Here is a 19,840-nt window from a genome sequence, read left to right on the forward strand (position 1 = left end):
AGAATGACAGCAGCTGAAAATTCAGTCACATTAACAAGGGGAAGATCTATAACTTTATTTGGAGAAATCAAAATCTGAACAGATTACATTGCCACAGAAAACATGATTACATAATATTGCAGTACATAGCCAAAGTATTTATTAGAATACAATTCAAAGCATAGCACATTTTTATTTATAGTACAACTTTTTCATATTATGTAAATGGAACATAAAAATTTTACATCCTCTCTCTCTCTCCCTCTCTCTCTCTCTCTCTCTCTCTCACTTTAGCAGGTCATAACTCTTTTCCTTCCTTGCGTGACTCTGTAATGTAAACACACTTGGGGGTATGACTCATCACTATTTATCCAGTCAATCACAAGATATAAACACATGTTGGGGTCAAGGGTCAATGCCCTGATGCATGTCCTGATACTGTAACCTCATGTGGTACCTACATACCTGTGCTTTCTTCATTTTGACATCCAACATCAGCTTCATAAAGTATATCTGGCTCTTCCAACACCAATATTCTCATTATCCAACCTAATAAAACAACAAAATGACAAAAAAAAGTGTAAGGTTAATTTCAAGTGAACAATGTCCATCACCAGCCTCTCTGTGCAGCTCAAGACAGACAGCACCGCATTAGATACATTTATCCTTACCAATTGAGCATAACCAATGAAACCCTATTTACACGGCTGTGCCAAGTTGTCACTTCTGCCTGTTGCCATTTTTTTATGGTGCTGAAGAAAATTTGCAGAAAGTAGTGATCAGCACGTTGGCCAAGACTAAACGGCGTTTTACCAGAGCTGGTGGTAGCGGTGGAGGGAAGGGGAGGGAGGTGCTTCCCGAGGGGAGCTGATCTGAAGAGGGCCAAACATAATCCAGCATCAATCCTGGCCCTGTCACACAGCACTCTCCCAGCTTTTCCAGCACCATTGTTATAGAGCAGGCCAACGGAAAGAGGCCTGGAGCAGGTGGAAATAAAACCCCCTTTGACGGGTTCAGGCTAAGATTCCTCGTGTGTTCCTTGTGACATTTACACAAACTCCAGGGACCAGGCGCAGGCTGTCGACACGTCTGGAGACACATGTGTGTGTGCTTGCACACACACACACACACACACACACACACACACACACACACACACACACACACACACACACACACACACACACACACACACACATAGACTAACACTCATCCCGTCCTCTGAAATTGTTATTCATTCCTCGTATTAGATCCAAAACTACATGGTTCTGTTTCTTTCATTGCACATGTAGGACTTAGCGGACATAATCTGCTCTTGCTGTTGCTATGAAACAGACAACTGGACAATATACAGACATTTTCACAATCGTCAAGGTTGTGCACAAGGTTGTGTGTCATTTCAATTGTGAGTTGGTCAGTGTCCCAGTTAATGAGCCCTGCTATGGAAATACAATGAAATGGATAATGTGACATAGCCCTCAAAATAAAGCCCAGTGCATGTTGTTCAAAGAACAATTCCAAAAGCACTTTCTTGTGAACAAAAAGTTGAACAGTTTGGATGATAGTGGCTAAGCGACATACTAATTCAAAGATTTAAAAGTGAAGAGCTTTTTCTTGATTTGGAGTGATATTTATTACATTTAGCTAGGGTGTGTTCTGAAAATCTTTGAATGGTCTTAGCTGCTTTTTTCTGCAGAGAGGCGTATGACTTGTTCCTTGAGGCTGGGCCTCTTCTCTCTGGGAGCAGAGCTCCACACCTTGGCGTGCACTGCGTCATATGATGCCAGTTTGCTCTGATGCATCACTGGGACCCCCTCTAAGCAGGAAATGCTCACAGACTCTTTTCCCACCCTGGCCTTCCTCTGTGGAGAGCAGGCAGAAGAGGCCAACTTCCATTACCATTCCGAGCAGTTCCTCAATTTATGATTTCCAACCACCACATGGATATAGGTTTCCACTGACAACATGGATATGCTTTGCGTTTCAGTGCTGTGGAACCTGCGTTGCTATCATGTCATGGCTTGCTAAGGCTTATTGTAGGAGATGGGATGCATACCAGAATAAGAAAATCACACCAGACTTTGTGGAAGGAGTTTTCTACACACCACATAAGCTGTAACTCCTGAACTTCCCTAATCCCCTTCAAGTTCAACCTGCATTTTTCTATAGTTGTCTCCTCTAGCTGGTTTAAAAATAGCTCAGCCAAGCTGAAGGGGAAAACCGTTTTAGGGACTGAAAACAATCATTGCTCAACAGTATCTTCTATTGTTTTTAACTGCTTGGGAATTCTTAATTGCTTTTTCCAAGTCACCCCTTCACAGGAAAGCCCCCCTTTGGCAGAGGAGAAGGGACACGGGATGGTGTGAATACAGAACGCATGTGCAGTGAACCCCGGCTCTCCTCAAATCACATTGACCCGAATTACTGTAAACGTGTGCGCAGGTCTGTCTCTCCCTTCACTCTCTTGACCCTTTCCAATCTTGTTGGTCCTCTAGTGTTTCTATGGCTACTTTCATCACAGCCGGTTTTTCTTCTTATGTGACACAGCTGTGTTGTCTGTGTGGCAGTGTGAACAACAACAAAAACATAATCTGACCTATTTGGTTCCGATGTGGGACACTTTTATACGTGGCAATGAAATCCGATGCATACCTGATACGTGCTAATGCAGTCTAAACACTCAGATCGGAATTCATAGGACTCTTATGTCAATCCAACTTGACATTCATTATGTATGATAAAAAAAATGAAAGATAACTCTGAGAGAGGATAAAAGTGAGAGGCTAGTGGGTTAACAAACCTCCTAACAGAATTAGAAGTCACTTCTAAGAGATTTAGGGTGAGTGTGTCAGTGAAACATTGTTCTTTTGCTTATCTGTTTAGGAGTGTGATCTGTTCAGACTAAAGAATATAGGTCACATTAAATATTGTGAGCAGCCTATTACCTGCTGTAGCCTTATGTCTAGTAATGAGCTGCCATTTATAATCTCGCAGAGGCCCGAGAGAACGGCATTAATGACATCGTTACACGACGGCACTTCCAGCTAGTGTCCTGTCCGCCACTCAATGCTGAGCCGGCGTTGGGAAACAGCAGTCCAGCTCAGCCTGACCGTGCACACACGCCGGTCCTCTGCAGCGCTCGAGAGACAGAAACATCAAATTGATGGTGGTTTCTCTGGTATCCTCGCTGAGGCATAGATTTCCGTGATACTTAATCTTGTCTGTTCATACCTCTCAGTTATCATTAGTGCACAACTCTGACAAGAGCCAGGCACTGAAATTTGTGATGGAAGTATTGCATGATGGGAACATCACTACTGTTTTTTTTTTCTTTTGTTCAATGCCCAAAGAAAACATAAACTAAAAATATTTAATATTTCACCAAAACATTATTTTAAATACTTTATAAAAAGATTCAGGTTTCTCAAAGACGACGCATGCATGAACTTGACAGTCAGCCAGTAGGTAAACTTTTCAAAATGTGGTAAAAGTAATGGATTGGTGTTTTCAAATATGTTCATAAAGTCACTATGTTTGCAGATTTTAAAGAGAGCCTTAGAATGTTGCAGTGGTTTTCTCTTAATTGATCTATTAACTACTGCAGAACACGTTTTAAATTAATCTAACTAATAAACGAATGTTACTTTAGGTGTTTTTTAAAGGTCCCATTTGTATAAAAGAAATATATACAATGGGAGGAGGATACTTTTAAAAGCAATTTTATTGAAACAGAAATAAATGAGTATCAGTTTTGTGGTAAAACTTTTTTTTATGGAATAACATCATAATTTGTGTGGCACAAGATGGCTTATTTCTTTAGATAGATTATATCTCTAGGTCTACACACATTTAATTAATTAATTTATTTATTTATTTTTACATACACGCTGTGCTCTTGCCACTTTGTGTCACACATGCGGCCTGGTAAGATTTAATTAAGCATAATTTCACAAGCGATATAGTAACAAAACCACGTACGTTTAATATTTGTTAATGCATTTAACGTTGTCTTGGCTTTATATTTCAAGTTTAACAGCTTTAGCACGTATGCTGTGGATTTGTACAAATTTATTTGACAAGCTTTACGTTTATATTTTAAATGATATTATTCTGTTTCAACAAATCTTTAAACAAAGATTATTCTCTCTCAAAACGCAGTTGTTTACTACTAATATTCTGGGAGTTGCTAAATCCTCACCACTCCTGTCCTTCAGAGTACGTGCAGATCTGTAAAATGCTTCGTTATTAAACTCCCATACAGAATTTATTTTAGATGGGTCTTTAAATTTACTTTAGACACGTGAAAAATGTCAAAAACATATTTATAAATATATCAAGACTATATAGATTACCTTCATTTAATTTCATACATATATTCAACGTCATTGAGTTTTAAAACAAAAAACTACTTTTCCAAAACCACGTAGACAACAAATAGATACACCACCACTGTATATACAATTTATAAATATTTTCCACACGTTTAATGTTTTACTATTGTCTAACTGAAAACAATCCATGATGAGTTTAAGATCTTTGAAACGTTTCTGTCAAAGTGATGGCGACACACCTTCAGCAATGGCCAACACTGCAAGAACAGGATCAAGTGGAAAAAAAGATCAAAGTATTAACCTCAGAATGGAGAGAGATTTGGTTAACCGATCCCTAACTTGGTCGAAAATGGAAAAACCATGAGACAAATTAAAAGGTAAAAGACGTGCCAGTCATGATTTTAGACATTTTCTGTGAATAATCCTATCAAAGTAAAATACATGGACTAGAGTTTGTTTATTATCAATGCAACGTTTTCTCGTTTATTTGTATTTATTAAACTAAGTAGTTAAAACAATTTAGACAATTGTAAAATAACCACTAACCAAACTTAGATGTTTTAACATAAATGTATAGGAATACTCTATGGATTGTTATACGAAACGCATACAGCAAGATGTGCATACGTAGTCTAGTGACAAAACATGAAACATTAAAACACATAGCATGGGACAGGTAGGCTTGTACTATGTTAAACGTTATTAAACTAAATACTTGGGAAGCACCGTAAACCGGGGACTGGCAGTAAAGTGGGTTTGGGAGTCTGTCCCACAAGGACAAATCCCGGCGTGCGTATCAGAGGGACACGAGGTCATCTTTGCTCTTGAGTCTGCGTTTATGTTTTAGCGTAACATCGAAATGATCAATGACCCTGTCACTCACTTAAGACCACCCCGAAGAGTTCTCAGCTTCTCTGACTATTTTTATATCGTACGTTCTAAAACACATCCGAACACAAATATGTCCGTGAGAGCGAAAAAAAAGGTCATTAGCAAAAAGAATTGCCTGAAATGATCAATTCTAGTGTAAAAAATGAAAGACCATTCCACAAAAACGATCTTTCAATCTTCAATCTTTTGGCTCATAAGTTAATACCAATTCAATACTTTATATACCTATATAATTTACGCAGTTTTAAAAGATACAATACATACTAGGTTGTTATTATACTCGCACTATACTAAAGTATTCAATATGAATATAAATGTGTTGACGTCATGAAAAGACCCACGAGAGCACGAGGCTATAAAAAATGAAGACGCATTCTAAATGAGATACAGTGCAGAATTTGCCGCTCCGTTCTTCATTGTTTCTGTGCCAAACTGCTTTGAAAGTCCAATAGCAAGTTCTCGCCAAGTAAATTAAAAAGTCATCCAGGGTGATTCGCGAGCTGTTGATTGCACAAATGGGTGGGGCCCACAGTTCAAATCAATCCAGCCGCCCAATGAGCGCAATCAGCGTTCTGCACGTAACCCCATCCTTTTTCATTCACATAAACACCCCTTGAACGAAAATATACACGGCCACCTACTATGCGAGTGAAAGTGATGAGGATGTAGTCACTCCAGCCTCATACTGATTTCAATTAAATGGCAATGCAGATTCAAAACCCTGAGTGAAAAGTACTTCGGTAATGTAGGTTATTAAGAAAAACGTCTGAGAAAATAACGCATTTTTCGGTACCGTGAGTAATGTGGAGGCTAAAACAACTCGACTCAAGATAGCTCAGTGTACATTGTTTTTCAGTCAGACTAATATTGCACGAAGACGTCATCCAATAATTCATTATTTAAATGACCTAGATAGATATACTTTGATTTATCGACGTAATTGCATGTAGGCTATGTCTAGTCATTGCCTTTAAAAGTGAGAACCTAAATGAACTCAAATGAACCCCATGGGATCTTCTATACAGAGGCATCAACAGCTTGTTTATCAACAGCAAGTTGATTTCATAGCAGGAAAAATGTTTTTGTTTTTTTGGCAGATCATACTGTAAATACTCCAAACTTAAACTCGGTTGCGCTGGGTGCGTATCTTGTGTAGAGTGTAGAGTATCTTGTGTAAATTGAACAGATTAGTCTAAGACAAGACAAAAATGTGAATAAAATATTCTAAATTAAAATATCTTAAGTTACGATTGTTTCAGCAGTTTTTAAAAGCTTCACCACCACGTTAAACAAAAATGATCTTGTGGACTTGCATGTAGCCTACATACAGACTACATGCTTGATTGATAAGTCTGTCAAGGGACTTTTCAAACATTTCTTTTGCACCCTTTTGGTGACCCTCTCGTACTCCGATTCTAGTGCACGAGTGACCTCTCCGCTTAGTGAAGATGCAGTTTCAATATGTATTGTATTTAATTTAATGTAACCTATACCTCATTAAGGTCATAATGACAAAAGTGGGTTTCAATAACAGTTTCTTCAGTGTAAAAAGTTTATGTAGTTCGTTTGGTAATGTGACGTAATAGTAAACCTGCACGTGTTACACCCCATATAATTCTGACTGTGTATTCTAATACTACCTTCAGGGTAGACAATAAGGCTCAATTCGACCTATATCGACCTATAGCTAATGAACGCTGATTCTGAACGATGCCTCAGTACTTAAGTTATGAGATGCATGTATTCCCCTTCATGTTGCAGTGCTCTTACACGCCTGGTGCTTTGATTTCTTTTGGTGCTGTATCTGGCCTGCCTCCACCGGATATACGACATCATCTCCTTTTAATTCAACCTGCCTTAGCTCACGGGTAATATGAACAACATTTAAACAAGATATTGGCCTCACACACACACACACACACACACACACACACACACACACACACACACACACACACACACACACAATTTTGATGCAGTTGGAGTGTATCAGACGTAAAAAATTTTACATTTGTTATGTCCAAGTGAACAGATTAAAAAACACTGTTAAAAGACAAGACCTGTTAATAATTGTGAGGTCATGCAATATGACAATTCTGTAATCTTTCCTTTAATATATTGCTTAAAATTCTATATTACTGATCCTTTTTCCAAGCAAAAGGTGCGTTTAAAGGTGCGTACGATAATTTCATAAAACGTAGCATATTTAAATTATTTTTCTTTCAATATTAGTTCAATCTTAATGTACAAAAAGAGTAATCAATATTGTTTATGCTCTTTGTCATGCTGGAGAATCACATTGTTGCAAAGATTGTTGCACAATCACATTGTTGTGATTAACCCCTTTTGTAAAATGATAAGGACATTGTCGCTGATATTTCGCGCCTTACGTGCAGCTAATACGTTGTTCAACAAGTATGCAACATAACGGTGTAAACATAACCAAGGGGTGATCATTCTGTCAGATATGTAACTGGTGAACGTCATGGAAAGGGTTCACCCACGGGAGTAAAGTAGACCCAAGTTCCAGACTCAGAACACTACTTGTGCTTTTTAGCACAATGCATAAATTCACATCCTAAACGTCAAACAATAAACCAAACGTTGCATTTAGGTACGGCTAAAAGAGACACTGAATAAATCTGTGAATATTAAAACTTAAAACTTGATCAAAATAGTCATCGATATTCTTTCTCTCTGCAATCACGGAACAATTTTAGTTGCAAACATTTGAGGATCCGTTATCCTTGGACATAAGATTTGAGAAAGCATTTCAAAGGTTAAAAGAGCGGAACACCGGTATGGGAATGAGCTCGAGAGTGCTGAAATGAAGGCTACTATTGGAATGAAGTCATCAACGTTAATTAAATGCATGGGGAAAGAAACGAGTGGCGCGCGCCTCTCCTTTTGGCATGTTGGGTGGTCCGTTATGCTGATAAATGTATGGGCCTCTTCCGAGCGAATGCCCTATGTAGATGTAAGTCCGGCTAAAACAATACTTTCCCATGTGCAACTATACACGTAGTTACTTGAATTTCAGACTCAGTCACAACCACAGATACTTTACGCTTACCTAAGCCAGCATCTCGCTTACAACTGAGAGTTGTATATTTGCGTTTAACCTTCCCGTGTCACGCAAATTGCGAAAAAACCTTCTCAAACATGTATTACTCGAAATCAAACATAATTAGTAGTGTTGCGCACTGTAACATATTAAATACAACTCTGTACACTGCTATATTGCCATATATGCTATAATATTAATATTTTACCATTATCTTATTGTTAGGAGTGAATAGACATCTGACATAATTCCAGACAGAATCTGAAAGCAAGAAAAAGCATTCTGACGAAATTTATGCCGCTTTCAAACGGTGAACCCTGAAGAAAAAGAGAAACAAGCCACCAAGCTACTGCTCTCCGACAGCCGAACTGTCTGGCAGACACCAGACGGTCTCGCGCACTCTCTGTTGGGCAATGGACTGTTTTAAAACCGCAGTTATTACAGCCCCAAATATTCTCACATATGTTGTTCGGAACTGGTCTTCTATCTGCCTGCAAAGATTAACATTATCAGTTACTGCAAAATACTACCTTTTTCTTTACCTGATACACGTGTACTCGCTGATCTGAGTATATGTAATATACCTGTTAAACATACATATCGATGACATTATTATAAGCTCCGATCATTTTGCCGGTTGGTTATTTTAACTACAATCTGTAATGGTTTATAGTGCATCAGCATATTTGCAGAGCTCGAAATGCAATCGAATTACCTTTTAGGGCTAGAGAACTCCAAGCATGAAAGTAACTCAGACTCTGCATGACAGTAATCGAATACACTCGATTGTGAACCGCTGTCCGAATTCAGGTGACAAGTAAAACTGACATGCCTTCACTCACCGATGACCGATGAACGAAAATACAGCCTTCGTGCGAGTTTATATAACCAAGGTCCGATACGGAGGTTATGCCGAGTCTCGGTTCAAGAAGACGTCTTCATGACTGAAAACTACACGAAAAGCTCTATACATTTAGGCTAACGTTTCAAAAATAATTTGCTCTGCATAAAACCGACACATTGTATCAGAATGGGTATTAGCAGCTCTAGTGAGGCTTTTGGTTGATTTTTTATTTAAAGAAGGCCAGGGAAAATGTTTACATTTTGCAGTATAAACATCCTGCCCATGTTCCTGTCTGTCTTAAAAAGAAATCGGGATCCTACTCTACAATGGGTTCGGCTAAGTATTTTTTCTTTTTAAAAGTGCATTTCTAAGATTGCATTTGATGGATATTTTTTGTTGTTTATCTCCTAACGTGCGTACCGTGTAGCATTTTCCACGTGAGGTTCTATACTGCCTGCGCACCAAACCTGTGGATTATAGCATTACGGAACATAATACTAATTTAAAGCAACCAATCAAATTAAGTAAAAACATAATAATAATAATTCTAAAGTATTGTTACTCTCTGTGTTATTTTTTAAGCCTAATAAAATCACAAACAATAAACTGGACGGCTAATCGCTGTAAACTTCTTGTGAACTCTGTGACATGCTATAAGCTATGACTTCAGGCAATTAGATATATTTTAGCTTCTAACAGTAATTTTTTTACGTAGAGAGAGCAGCTGCCAAACGTTGGTCGCAGCCCACCCTAGCAGAGCTGAGTGGGAGGGGATTGGGCGGGTCGGTATGCGCTTCTGACGTCCTGACAGTCAAGAGCTTGAGAGGCGCTGATGGCAACAGATAAGTAAAGGGCGATCTCCTAAGGACGAACGAGAAGAGAAGGACCGAATCCCAAAGAAGCTCCCTTTGGTCTCGTGCTCTTTTTAATTGTGGACCATCAGGAGTTACGCACGCACGAGAGTGTTTCCACTGTGATCTTTTTACTTGGCGTGTACATTTTTTTGTGTACTGGGTCATGATACAAGCGGGCTGATCATAGAACTACGACATTTCCACTCTCTCTAAGACCAGCTTTACAGTGGGGATTTTTAGAAGCGTTCGGTACCGCGCAAAGACCCAATGACGGCCGAGGGACAGCAACCATCAGTGCAGACCCCTGCCCAAAGCAGTCCAATGTCTGCGCCTGAAAAAACACACGGTCAGTCGTCGGTGATGGAGACTGCTTCCTCTACTACTAAGACCAAGAAGACAAATGCTGGAATTCGTCGTCCCGAAAAACCGCCGTATTCATATATTGCCCTCATAGTAATGGCCATACAAAGTTCGCCTACAAAACGACTGACTCTCAGTGAGATCTATCAATTTCTCCAGAGCCGTTTTCCGTTTTTCAGGGGCTCCTACCAAGGCTGGAAAAACTCCGTGCGTCACAACTTGTCTTTGAACGAGTGTTTCATTAAGCTGCCCAAGGGTCTGGGGAGACCCGGAAAGGGGCATTACTGGACCATCGACCCCGCCAGTGAGTTCATGTTCGAGGAGGGTTCTTTTCGCAGGAGACCGCGAGGATTCAGGCGTAAATGTCAGGCACTAAAGCCTTCAATGTACAGTATGATGAACGGACTTGGATTCAATCATCTGCCCGAGTCCTATAACTTCCAGGGGAGCGGCGGAGGACTATCCTGTCCTCCAAACAGTTTATCTTTAGAGAGCGGTATTGGAATGATGAATGGACATTTAGCCAGCAACATGGACGGAATGGGATTGGCAGGACATTCCATGTCGCATCTGTCAGGAAACAGTGGACATTCCTACATGGGGAACTGTACAGGCTCCTCGGGTAGCGAGTACCCCCACCATGATAACTCCGCGTCACCGCTCCTGACCAGCGGCGGAGTAATGGAACCACATCCCGTTTACTCAAGCACAGCATCGGCATGGGCTCCTGCGCCTTCAGCCTCTCTTAATAACGGAGCATCTTACATCAAACAGCAACCTTTATCTCCATGCAACCCTGGAGCAAATCCTTTGCAACCCAGCTTACCAACACACTCGCTGGACCAGTCATATCTACATCAGAATGGACACAGCACTACCGACCTACAAGGTACCTGTTTTTAAATAACTTATTAAGTTATTCACTAAACCTGCTATCTAAATTAGCGCTCATTCTGTGACAACCAGCATTTTCTAGTGCCCAGTTGGCGTAAAACCCAAATTCATTTTAAAGTTGTTCTATGAGTAAGAAAAATATTACGCCTATAAGATCAGTAAAGTAGGCTACTTGACCTCCTGTTCTCGTTAAACTGGACAACAGCAAACAGTAATCAGGGCTTTAACTTTGATTGTTTTCTTTATAAATTCCGTGAGACGGTTTGTGACGGCAGGCAGAGGATGTCTCTTCTGGGACTCGTGTTTAAAATGGTGCCAATCTAAAGGCTATAACAACAAGCGCGCGCGGAGCCAGTCAGCGAGCCCCGCGGCATTATGTCCTATGGGATTCGCGTGCGAGCAGTCCACTGTCAATTAAGAGTTATCTCACCCTGGAGTCAACTCGCCAGAGCTTTACCCCCTAGAAGTGGAAACATGCGAAAAAATCAACTGAACAAAAATAGATGCTGGTCATTTAATAGTATTTGAACCTCATGCTTTTCACCATAACACTGAACACAGAATATAAGTAAAACAATTTGGTATGTTGCTATTACGCCATGGTCTAACGTTAGGTGCAAAATAAATCTAACTCGCTGGAAATAAGTTACAGGTTTGTAAAATAAATTATGGCGTTAACATTTGTCCCCAATCATTGAAACATTTAATTATAACCGGTTGATGATACAACAACAACAATTTTTATTTTTATTTATTCTCGTTGTTGTTGTCATCATCGCAATTCAAATTTTGTCTAAATATAATTATTTCCTATAAATCCTAAAATTCGAATGCGATTGTGAGGCCTTTAATCCCCCAAGCATGGTTAAGAAAGTGGCTGAACTATTATAATGACTGTTAGTAATAAAGATGGTTTATGTGTTCTCCCTAAAGGTATTCCACGGTACCACTCCCAGTCCCCAAGCATGTGTGACAGGAAGGAATTTGTCTTCTCTTTCAACGCCATGACGTCGTCAACTATGCATTCTCCTGGAAGCGGTTCTTATTATCATCATCAACAAGTTGCTTATCAGGACATCAAACCGTGCGTGATGTGACAGCACTGGTAATAAAGAAATGACAATTTAACACTGATTTTATAAGCCACTGAAGCCTTCGGCGGCTGAGGGAAAGAACTCAGGCCTGAAAGGGCACAGTGGGACTGAAGCGGGTTCGCTAGAAAAAGACACGGAGCTCAAAATCCTGAATTCAGTAGCCGAAAGATGAAGACAAACTCGGTACAAAGACATTACCAGAGAGAGTCGGGTACCGCTCATTTTGACTGATACTTTCCCAACACAAACACGGTGATGGGTCTAAAATTGATCAGCGCTATTCCAATATGACTGAGTGCAAAAACATATACAGCTATAGAGTAAATTACACACAAATTAGACTTAGGTATTGTGCATCTCAACTCCCAACAGCCGCTTGGTACTAACTCTGCTGGCGGATGACTACCACTTGAGAGTATTTGACTGTCCTCAAAGATACAGCCATAGTACTTACACGTTGTCACTAACGGAACTAGAATTGCTTTTCAGTGAAAATGTATTATGTATTTTTAATATTATTTTCATTCAGGACGAGTTGTTGGTTGTCTGAGCACAGTCAATTTAAATTCTGGCTAATTAGCGTAATTCTTAAAATCCATTAGACTATCACGAGTAAGGAAAATGAAGGCACTTTTAAACGTTAAAGCGCAACTTATTTATTCTGTTTATATTTTGATTGTACAATTATAGCCATAGTATTGATCGCTTTATTGGCAATATTTGCCCAGACGCTGTTTTATTCAGTGTAAACAGAACATGAAGGTTAAACGCAAGCACTGTTATTTTGTATGTTTGGTGTTAATGTCTGTATATCCGTATTGACACGAGTCATTTTCCAGCACTGTAAAATATGGTGTAGTTAATATCTTTTAGTAGGCTTCTCTTCCTGTTTCGATGTCTTTAGACATTAGATTATATACGCACGATTTGTATAAAATTGTATAAAACCAGTAATGGCATGCAGTTTGAATTAAACTGTTCAAAACGTTCATACACATCATATTAACCAAAGTAACTCATTCTTTAACGCGATTCAATATAGCAGATTTTAATGCGCGGGTAAAACCGATGGGTTAGGTGAGAACTTTTACTGCTAGTGTACACCAAGTCAAACTTTTTGTGTTTATAAATCAGAAATTCATCATTTGTAATTACTTTATAATTAGGAATATAATTATTAATGCTAAAGCTTTTAATATTATTACTTTGTTATTAGTAGTATTAGTCATTGCATTCTTCTTCTTCTTCTTATTATTATTATTATTATTAATATTATTATTATTAGGTAGTGAAGTTGCATGTTTTCTCCGTGATCTTCTGCATGTTTTTGGTGTGTAAAGATGTCATCAAAGTACGTATAATTAGCTATTATAATTAGACATCTCGAAGTACGAGTTAAGTGCGTCGGATTTCTCACAAAACCATTAAGAAAAAGTGTGGTCCGAAATCATACGTTTCACATGCAAAGCGGGGTTTATAGCAGTAATATTTTATTGTATTGTTTTTGTTGCCTACAACGTTAAACTTGAATTGGATCCATTTAACTGACCCAATGACCGCAGTCTTATTACGGGACACAGGCGCTCCCTTTCAGCCTTTATGCCCTCGTTTATTTAACCAACGATTGCACACATGCACTGCCTTACGAGGCGTACACAACACAGTGCGTCAGCATGCAAATTATAGGCTCACATTCTTTATCACGAACTCTTCCGATACTTTATTATGTTTGCGATGTAGTTTCACCTGTATTAATGAGCTTGGACTAAACAGGTAAAATGCAGCCAAACGATTGCGTATTATTAATGTTCTCAGGTAAATGGCCACCTTATGAGTTTGATGTTTGGAAATAAGCCGGCACAGAAAATGTCAAAACGTCAGCACGGGACGCCAACGTGTCATTTGTGCATGAATGAGTATTGTGCACCACCTAATGGCTACATGTTAGAGGTGTTGAATAAACAACGTTGTAGTCGTAGTAGTAGCCTAAATATGATATTAGGTTAGTAGTAATATTATAGTTAATTATTATACAGTTAATTAGGCTAATTGTATTATTATTATTATTATTATTATTATTATTATTATTATTATTATTATTATTATTATTTATTGTTATTATTAAGAAGAAGAAGAAGAAGAAAGAATTACTTATTAGTGTCATTAACCGAAAGTATGAATGCTGGCCAATTGATTGGCTTGTATGCCACTCTGTGAAAAAGCGCATTTCTCAGGTCTCGACCCACAGCAGCCGTAGGGCTACAACACAGATGTCTGATCACAAAAGAATAAAAGCCACATGGGCTCAGGAGGCATACTGAACCCCCATTCACCAAGAGACCTAACTGCTCGCAGTGTGGTCGCGCTGTCATTTCACCACGTTATTCTAGCCATTAACGTTTACTGGATTCGAGCACGTGACATTTTCGTACAAGTTACGTTAAGCAGGCCAGCGAGTGGGTCTGGACCACACATTAATTCCCTGATGAAGTTTAACAGGGCTGCGCGTTTTAGGTGAAGCGAATACAATTATTCTATGATTCGCAACAGTTAGTCATGGTCTTGATACCATAAAAAACACACAAAAACATATTTTACTATAAAAATCGCGTGCCGCAGTAACACAGCAAGTCTTAAAGCCGTGTCCTGGAAGATCGTATAGGCCGCACCCTGAAATAAGCCTCAAATGAGTAGCCTTATATAAAACCACCAATATAAACTAATACAATCGACACAGATTGTAATTGAGCAGGGATATCTCATTCGTTTTGAAAGCATCTCCTAGACATGTGATGGATCCGAAACTGATGCTGAACATATCAAAAGGCCTCAGTATGTTTGAGCACGTGCTTTACTAACGCGCTCAAAGGAGTAATTTGCTAAGTTAAACGCAGGTTATTTAACCAAAAGAATTTAACCCAAGAGGCACTTTTTGTGTTACATACTGGAGACCTATTTTTCCTGAAAAACCCTAAAAGCACTATCCTTGTAGACACAGTAGCTACCAGGGTTTGGGCACCCTTCAATAAAACAATCCATAAAATGAACTTCAATACAAGTCACCTAAAATTAACTTGTCATCAAAACAAACAAATCGTGTATTTTTATTGACACTGTAGACTCTCTTAACTTGCATCTCACCCTAACCCTATCCCTCGCAATACAAGATAAGATAAGATAAACCTTTATTAGTCCCGCAATGGGGAAATTCACAAGGATCATAAATGTAATGTTAAACTTATTTCTTTAAGTTTCTTTTCTTCTGAAAAAAAAACCTATAACAATTCATTGCTTCCTGAAATGGTAAATTCCCAGAGAGTTGATTAATATTTCTGAATAATTACCTTACAATTTTTTTTTTCTCCAAAAGAAATCTTTTTCTGGATCTTTTTTTTAACCACACCCACACATACCCCCACCCCCACACGCTGGACAGTAATGTTGACAGTGCAGTGGCTGCCATGGTGGGAGTTGTACCCTTGGCGTGCTTGTCTCTGGGAACCTACGTCGTTTGGTCAGCTCTGTGGCCGCCCCTGCGGCCCCTGGCGCGCTCGGCCCGCAGGGTGTGGCCGTCAACGGAAAGGCCCTGCAGGGCGGCCAGGGCACGGCCGGCTGCCGGCCCGTCGCTGTAGTGCAGGAAGGCGCTGCCCCTTGGCCCCTGCCAGGTGAGTTTGTGGGGCGTGGCGTGCCGCTCCCTCAGCAGACGCTTCAGCTCTCCAACGCGCAGTCCAGCCGGGATGCCCCCCAGGTAGAGCGTGCCTGCTGGGCTCTTTGGAAACTCATGCTCCACGCCTCCTCCCTCATCCCTCTCACCTCCGTCGCCTGCTGACGCGAAGCACACGTGTTTGGGCTTCTGGTTGGCATCAGGCCTGAGGCCAGGGTGTGGGCGCCTGGGGTCAGTGGCCTGCCCTGCCGGAAGAGCCTCCACGGGGGACGACTTCAGCGTGACAGCCCTGCCAGCCTCCTGCTCCAGGACCCGCAACTTTCTCAGGATGGGAATCTTCTCCAGCGTCTCTGCATCCAACTACACACAGTTATTATGATCTTAATGGGCCAATTAATGCTGCATTTAGCAAAGGCAATGAAAAAGATGGAGATCATGGCACCAGGAAAAATCATAAGGTCAAATGACTTACTGTGTTTTAGCATATTATCCAGTCCTCATGCAAAAATGCATGTAGTTAACTTACTCAAATGTCACATTTTCACTCCAGCTTGCTTCAATTTCATATTAAATCCATATGTATTATTAAAACAAAATAGATGGTATTACCATCATAAACTGCAGTAGATAACAGCACTGGCATATTTTAGGAAGTGAAGCAGTGTCTGTTATAAACTCTAATAATCACACAGTAACTCACCATTATCAGCAGGGACATTTTTACTTCCCCCTGCAGTTATATTAAGACATCCAGACCTATTCAGATCTCCAGGGGAAATCTGCTATGGCCAGAGCCAGATTGGCACAGGATATACATGCTCTATTGTTTCTATAGTGACCTCCAGACCTCCTTTCGTACATGCGGCACAAACGGCCACAAACAGCAGCGGAGCAGAAACATGGCCGCCCTTATCCCCCAGGGCTCGGACTCCGGCTGACTAAGGAGGATCAAAGCCACTATGGAAAACACACACAGCCACTAATTCACTCAGCCAACAACCACCATAACCAACCTGTTGCCATATAGGGACGTTGAAAAAATACATTTAACTTGAACAGACAAAAACAAAGCGATAAAAGGAAAGGAGGGGTTCGACCACATGGCTGTAGGGAGCACAATGCAAGTTATGGCATTATTCAGACTGCCACATTACTTCTTGGAAGTACCAAGACAAAATTATACTGAGCGTATAATATTATGATAATTTCACTTGTTATTTCTGTTCTATATTTCACTAGTTAATAGCAGCTTTATATTTATGTGACACACACACACACAATACATATATACATACATACATACATACATATATATATATATATATATATATATATATATATATATATATATATATATATATAGAGAGAGAGAGAGAGAGAGAGAGAGAGAGAGATTCTTCATTTGTGCAAGCAAAGTGCTTCTAAATTAATAGGAGGAGGAACCAGTTAGTATATGAAAAAAGTAGGTGTTTATATCATAACATTCATTCCATGGGGTTCAAAACTTCCAAGAGTGTAGATCCGTTTTTTTTTTTCTTTGTATTTCCTCATTTTATTTTATTGCTGCCATAGCAACAACCGACCATGCTTTAAAGTTACCTTGGCCCACATGATGCCCTGTGGCTTCGGGTGCCTACACTCGGTCTTAATAATCCTGGTGGGAGTGAGGATGTAGTCCACCGTGAGGTCATGACTTTCGATCAGCCCTTCGGGAATGTTCACAACCTGTTTAAGGGCAATCAGGTAAGGAAGAACTGTCTTCAGTAAGAGTTCTTCAGCACATGAGCTTAAGGTGCACATGCAGGGACTGACACTGATACACAGGGAATATCTATTATAGAACACTTTTCATACAACACTCATCAGTAGCATTCAAATGAGTAATTTTGCTGACCAAACTAAATAGAAACTAGAGTTTATAGCACTTGTTTGGTAAGTAACCATCTGCAGTAATGTTCTAATAATAGCGCAAAAAAAAAAAATTTACTTATGTATGCACAAACTGACAGGTAATGTTGAAAGCTATATATATACACACTAAACATAAAAGGCTAGTTCAATTCCCTAACACAATCCTTTACAGTAGCAGTACTATAAGACATATGAGCTAGGGTTCTGACCTGGCAGTCATGGACAATAGTAACAACCACAGTGGATTCGTTTACAGCTCCCATGGCCGCCATCATGCCATATTCCAGATCCGCAAATCCCTCTCCTTTGCCAATTCGGTAGCCTAGCAGGACAGACAATTCCTCACTGATAACAGAACAGAAATCACATCATGACAGCAACATCTCTTCATGAATCAGGGGAATGTTTACCCTCCTGAGAGACAGCTACAGATCCAACCACCACTAAATCCACTTGAATGTTTGCGTCTAAACCAAGTGGGATGCTGAAGTCTTTAACCCCCTGGGCAAAACAAACCAAAACACTAATATGACAATTCCTCACCAGGTTTATGTATATTTCACGCATATTAAAACGGATATCACACCATCAAAAAGTGTTAAAAGGTAGGCAAGTGTACGGTGAACGTTTATAAATTACCCGAGAGGTGGAGCACACTCGCAGTTCCTCGTTGGTTGAATTTTGAGGAGGTACAATTTTGTTAAAGAGTCCAGTACGTAGACGAGGTGTTGGAACGAGCAGCACCTTTCTAGCCTGAAATCAAAATCCAGCAATAACGCTTTAGCCAAACCCTGACTGTGTTTGGCTTTACTGTGACGTATCATAAATCAGCAAGAAAGACACATTTCTCCAGGGCATGCAACACTAGGAACAATCTAAAATAAAAAAATATATATCCTCCAAAATTTGTTATGAGAACAGCTAGGCAAAGGTGACCAAAGTACCTGCAGGGAAGCTAAGCGAGCACCCTCCAGCGGTTTATCTGGGTCCACCTTGACTTCACTGGTCTTGCTGAAGACATCTAACCTTACTATCTTATTGCAGGCCCCCTCTGCTCCCTGAAGATACATGAATAAACAAACGAAAGGGAGTTCAGAAACAGGTCCCTTACTTTCATAGTGTTAAAGCGCGCCTGCTCCTGTGGTCTGTCTGGGTTCACCTTCACCACCCTGCTGGACCTGAACTCGGGCAGCTCCAGCAGCCTGTTGCAGCTGTGCGCACCTGTCTGTCTGCCACAACACACACACACGTCCATATCTGACAGCACGGTGACTTTCAGCCAGCATATCTGCACAGTACCCTTGCAAAGCAAGTTCAATGTCTACCTTAAAATTTGGAATCCTGTGGTGAACTGGCCGTGGAAAATTCGCCAGATTTTTCTCCTCGATGTAATCCCACACCCTTTGCCGAATGTCCCATTTCGTCGCCCCTTAAATACACAAAAAAATAAAACGGGGTTGCACTGTGGCTTGAGAACGACATACGCAGAAACACCGTACACGTTGATCAGGACTCGGTTACCTGCATGAATAACTATGGTATGTTCCATATTTTAATGCACGTAGTTTAACAACAACCAGGGAATTTAGAGGGATTCAACGACGGTGAAACGACGACCGTCATGCTCGAATAAACTCACGGTAACTAGTTGCTAGCTTGTCAAAATAAAGGCCGGTTCCTTCTACGGTGGCCTAAAAAGTTCAAATCTCTTTGTGATATTTTATACCTTTGGTTGAAGCGTGTTTATGTTTTGCTTTTTGTATGCTGAATGTTTAGTTGAAAGATAACGATATCTAACAAAATCAGAAATAATCTGACATAACGGGAACATCTTTAAATATTTAAAAGGTTACAATGTTCCAATCTATTGTTTGAGCATTAATGAAATGATGATTTTATAATTATTGGAATACTATTTCTTCATAACAAAACAAACAGATATTACGATTTTTGT

General features: G+C 40.0%; 2 protein-coding genes across 9 annotated transcripts; one reads left to right on the forward strand and one right to left on the reverse strand.

Annotated features, from left to right (window-relative positions):
* Positions 1-25: 25 nt before the first annotated feature.
* On the reverse strand, positions 26-19,572 carry mthfsd (methenyltetrahydrofolate synthetase domain containing). 8 transcript variants are annotated; one of them, XR_013125595.1, is made up of 10 exons: positions 19,408-19,570; positions 19,212-19,315; positions 18,831-18,944; positions 18,526-18,639; positions 18,297-18,387; positions 18,096-18,208; positions 17,575-17,700; positions 9,108-16,335; positions 445-528; positions 26-306 (listed from the first exon to the last, which is right to left on the reverse strand). XR_013125595.1 is itself a non-coding variant. In XM_076992552.1 (10 exons), the coding sequence occupies exons 1-10, from the start codon at positions 19,433-19,435 to the stop codon at positions 278-280; spliced, it is 1,014 nt and encodes a 337-aa protein (XP_076848667.1). In that variant the 5' UTR covers positions 19,436-19,570; the 3' UTR covers positions 26-277. The 8 variants fall into 8 exon arrangements, 6 of the variants coding, with proteins under 6 accessions (XP_076848667.1, XP_076848662.1, XP_076848663.1 ...); XM_076992552.1 differs by having other exon boundaries at positions 16,125-16,335; XM_076992547.1 differs by having other exon boundaries at positions 15,818-16,335.
* foxf1 (forkhead box F1) lies at positions 10,231-12,314 on the forward strand. The gene is made up of 2 exons (XM_076992553.1): positions 10,231-11,212; positions 12,151-12,314. The coding sequence occupies exons 1-2, from the start codon at positions 10,231-10,233 to the stop codon at positions 12,312-12,314; spliced, it is 1,146 nt and encodes a 381-aa protein (XP_076848668.1).
* Positions 19,573-19,840: the final 268 nt, after the last annotated feature.

This window comes from Brachyhypopomus gauderio, chromosome 2 (genome assembly GCF_052324685.1).
Source record: "Brachyhypopomus gauderio isolate BG-103 chromosome 2, BGAUD_0.2, whole genome shotgun sequence".
NCBI classification, from domain to species: Eukaryota; Metazoa; Chordata; class Actinopteri; order Gymnotiformes; family Hypopomidae; genus Brachyhypopomus; species Brachyhypopomus gauderio.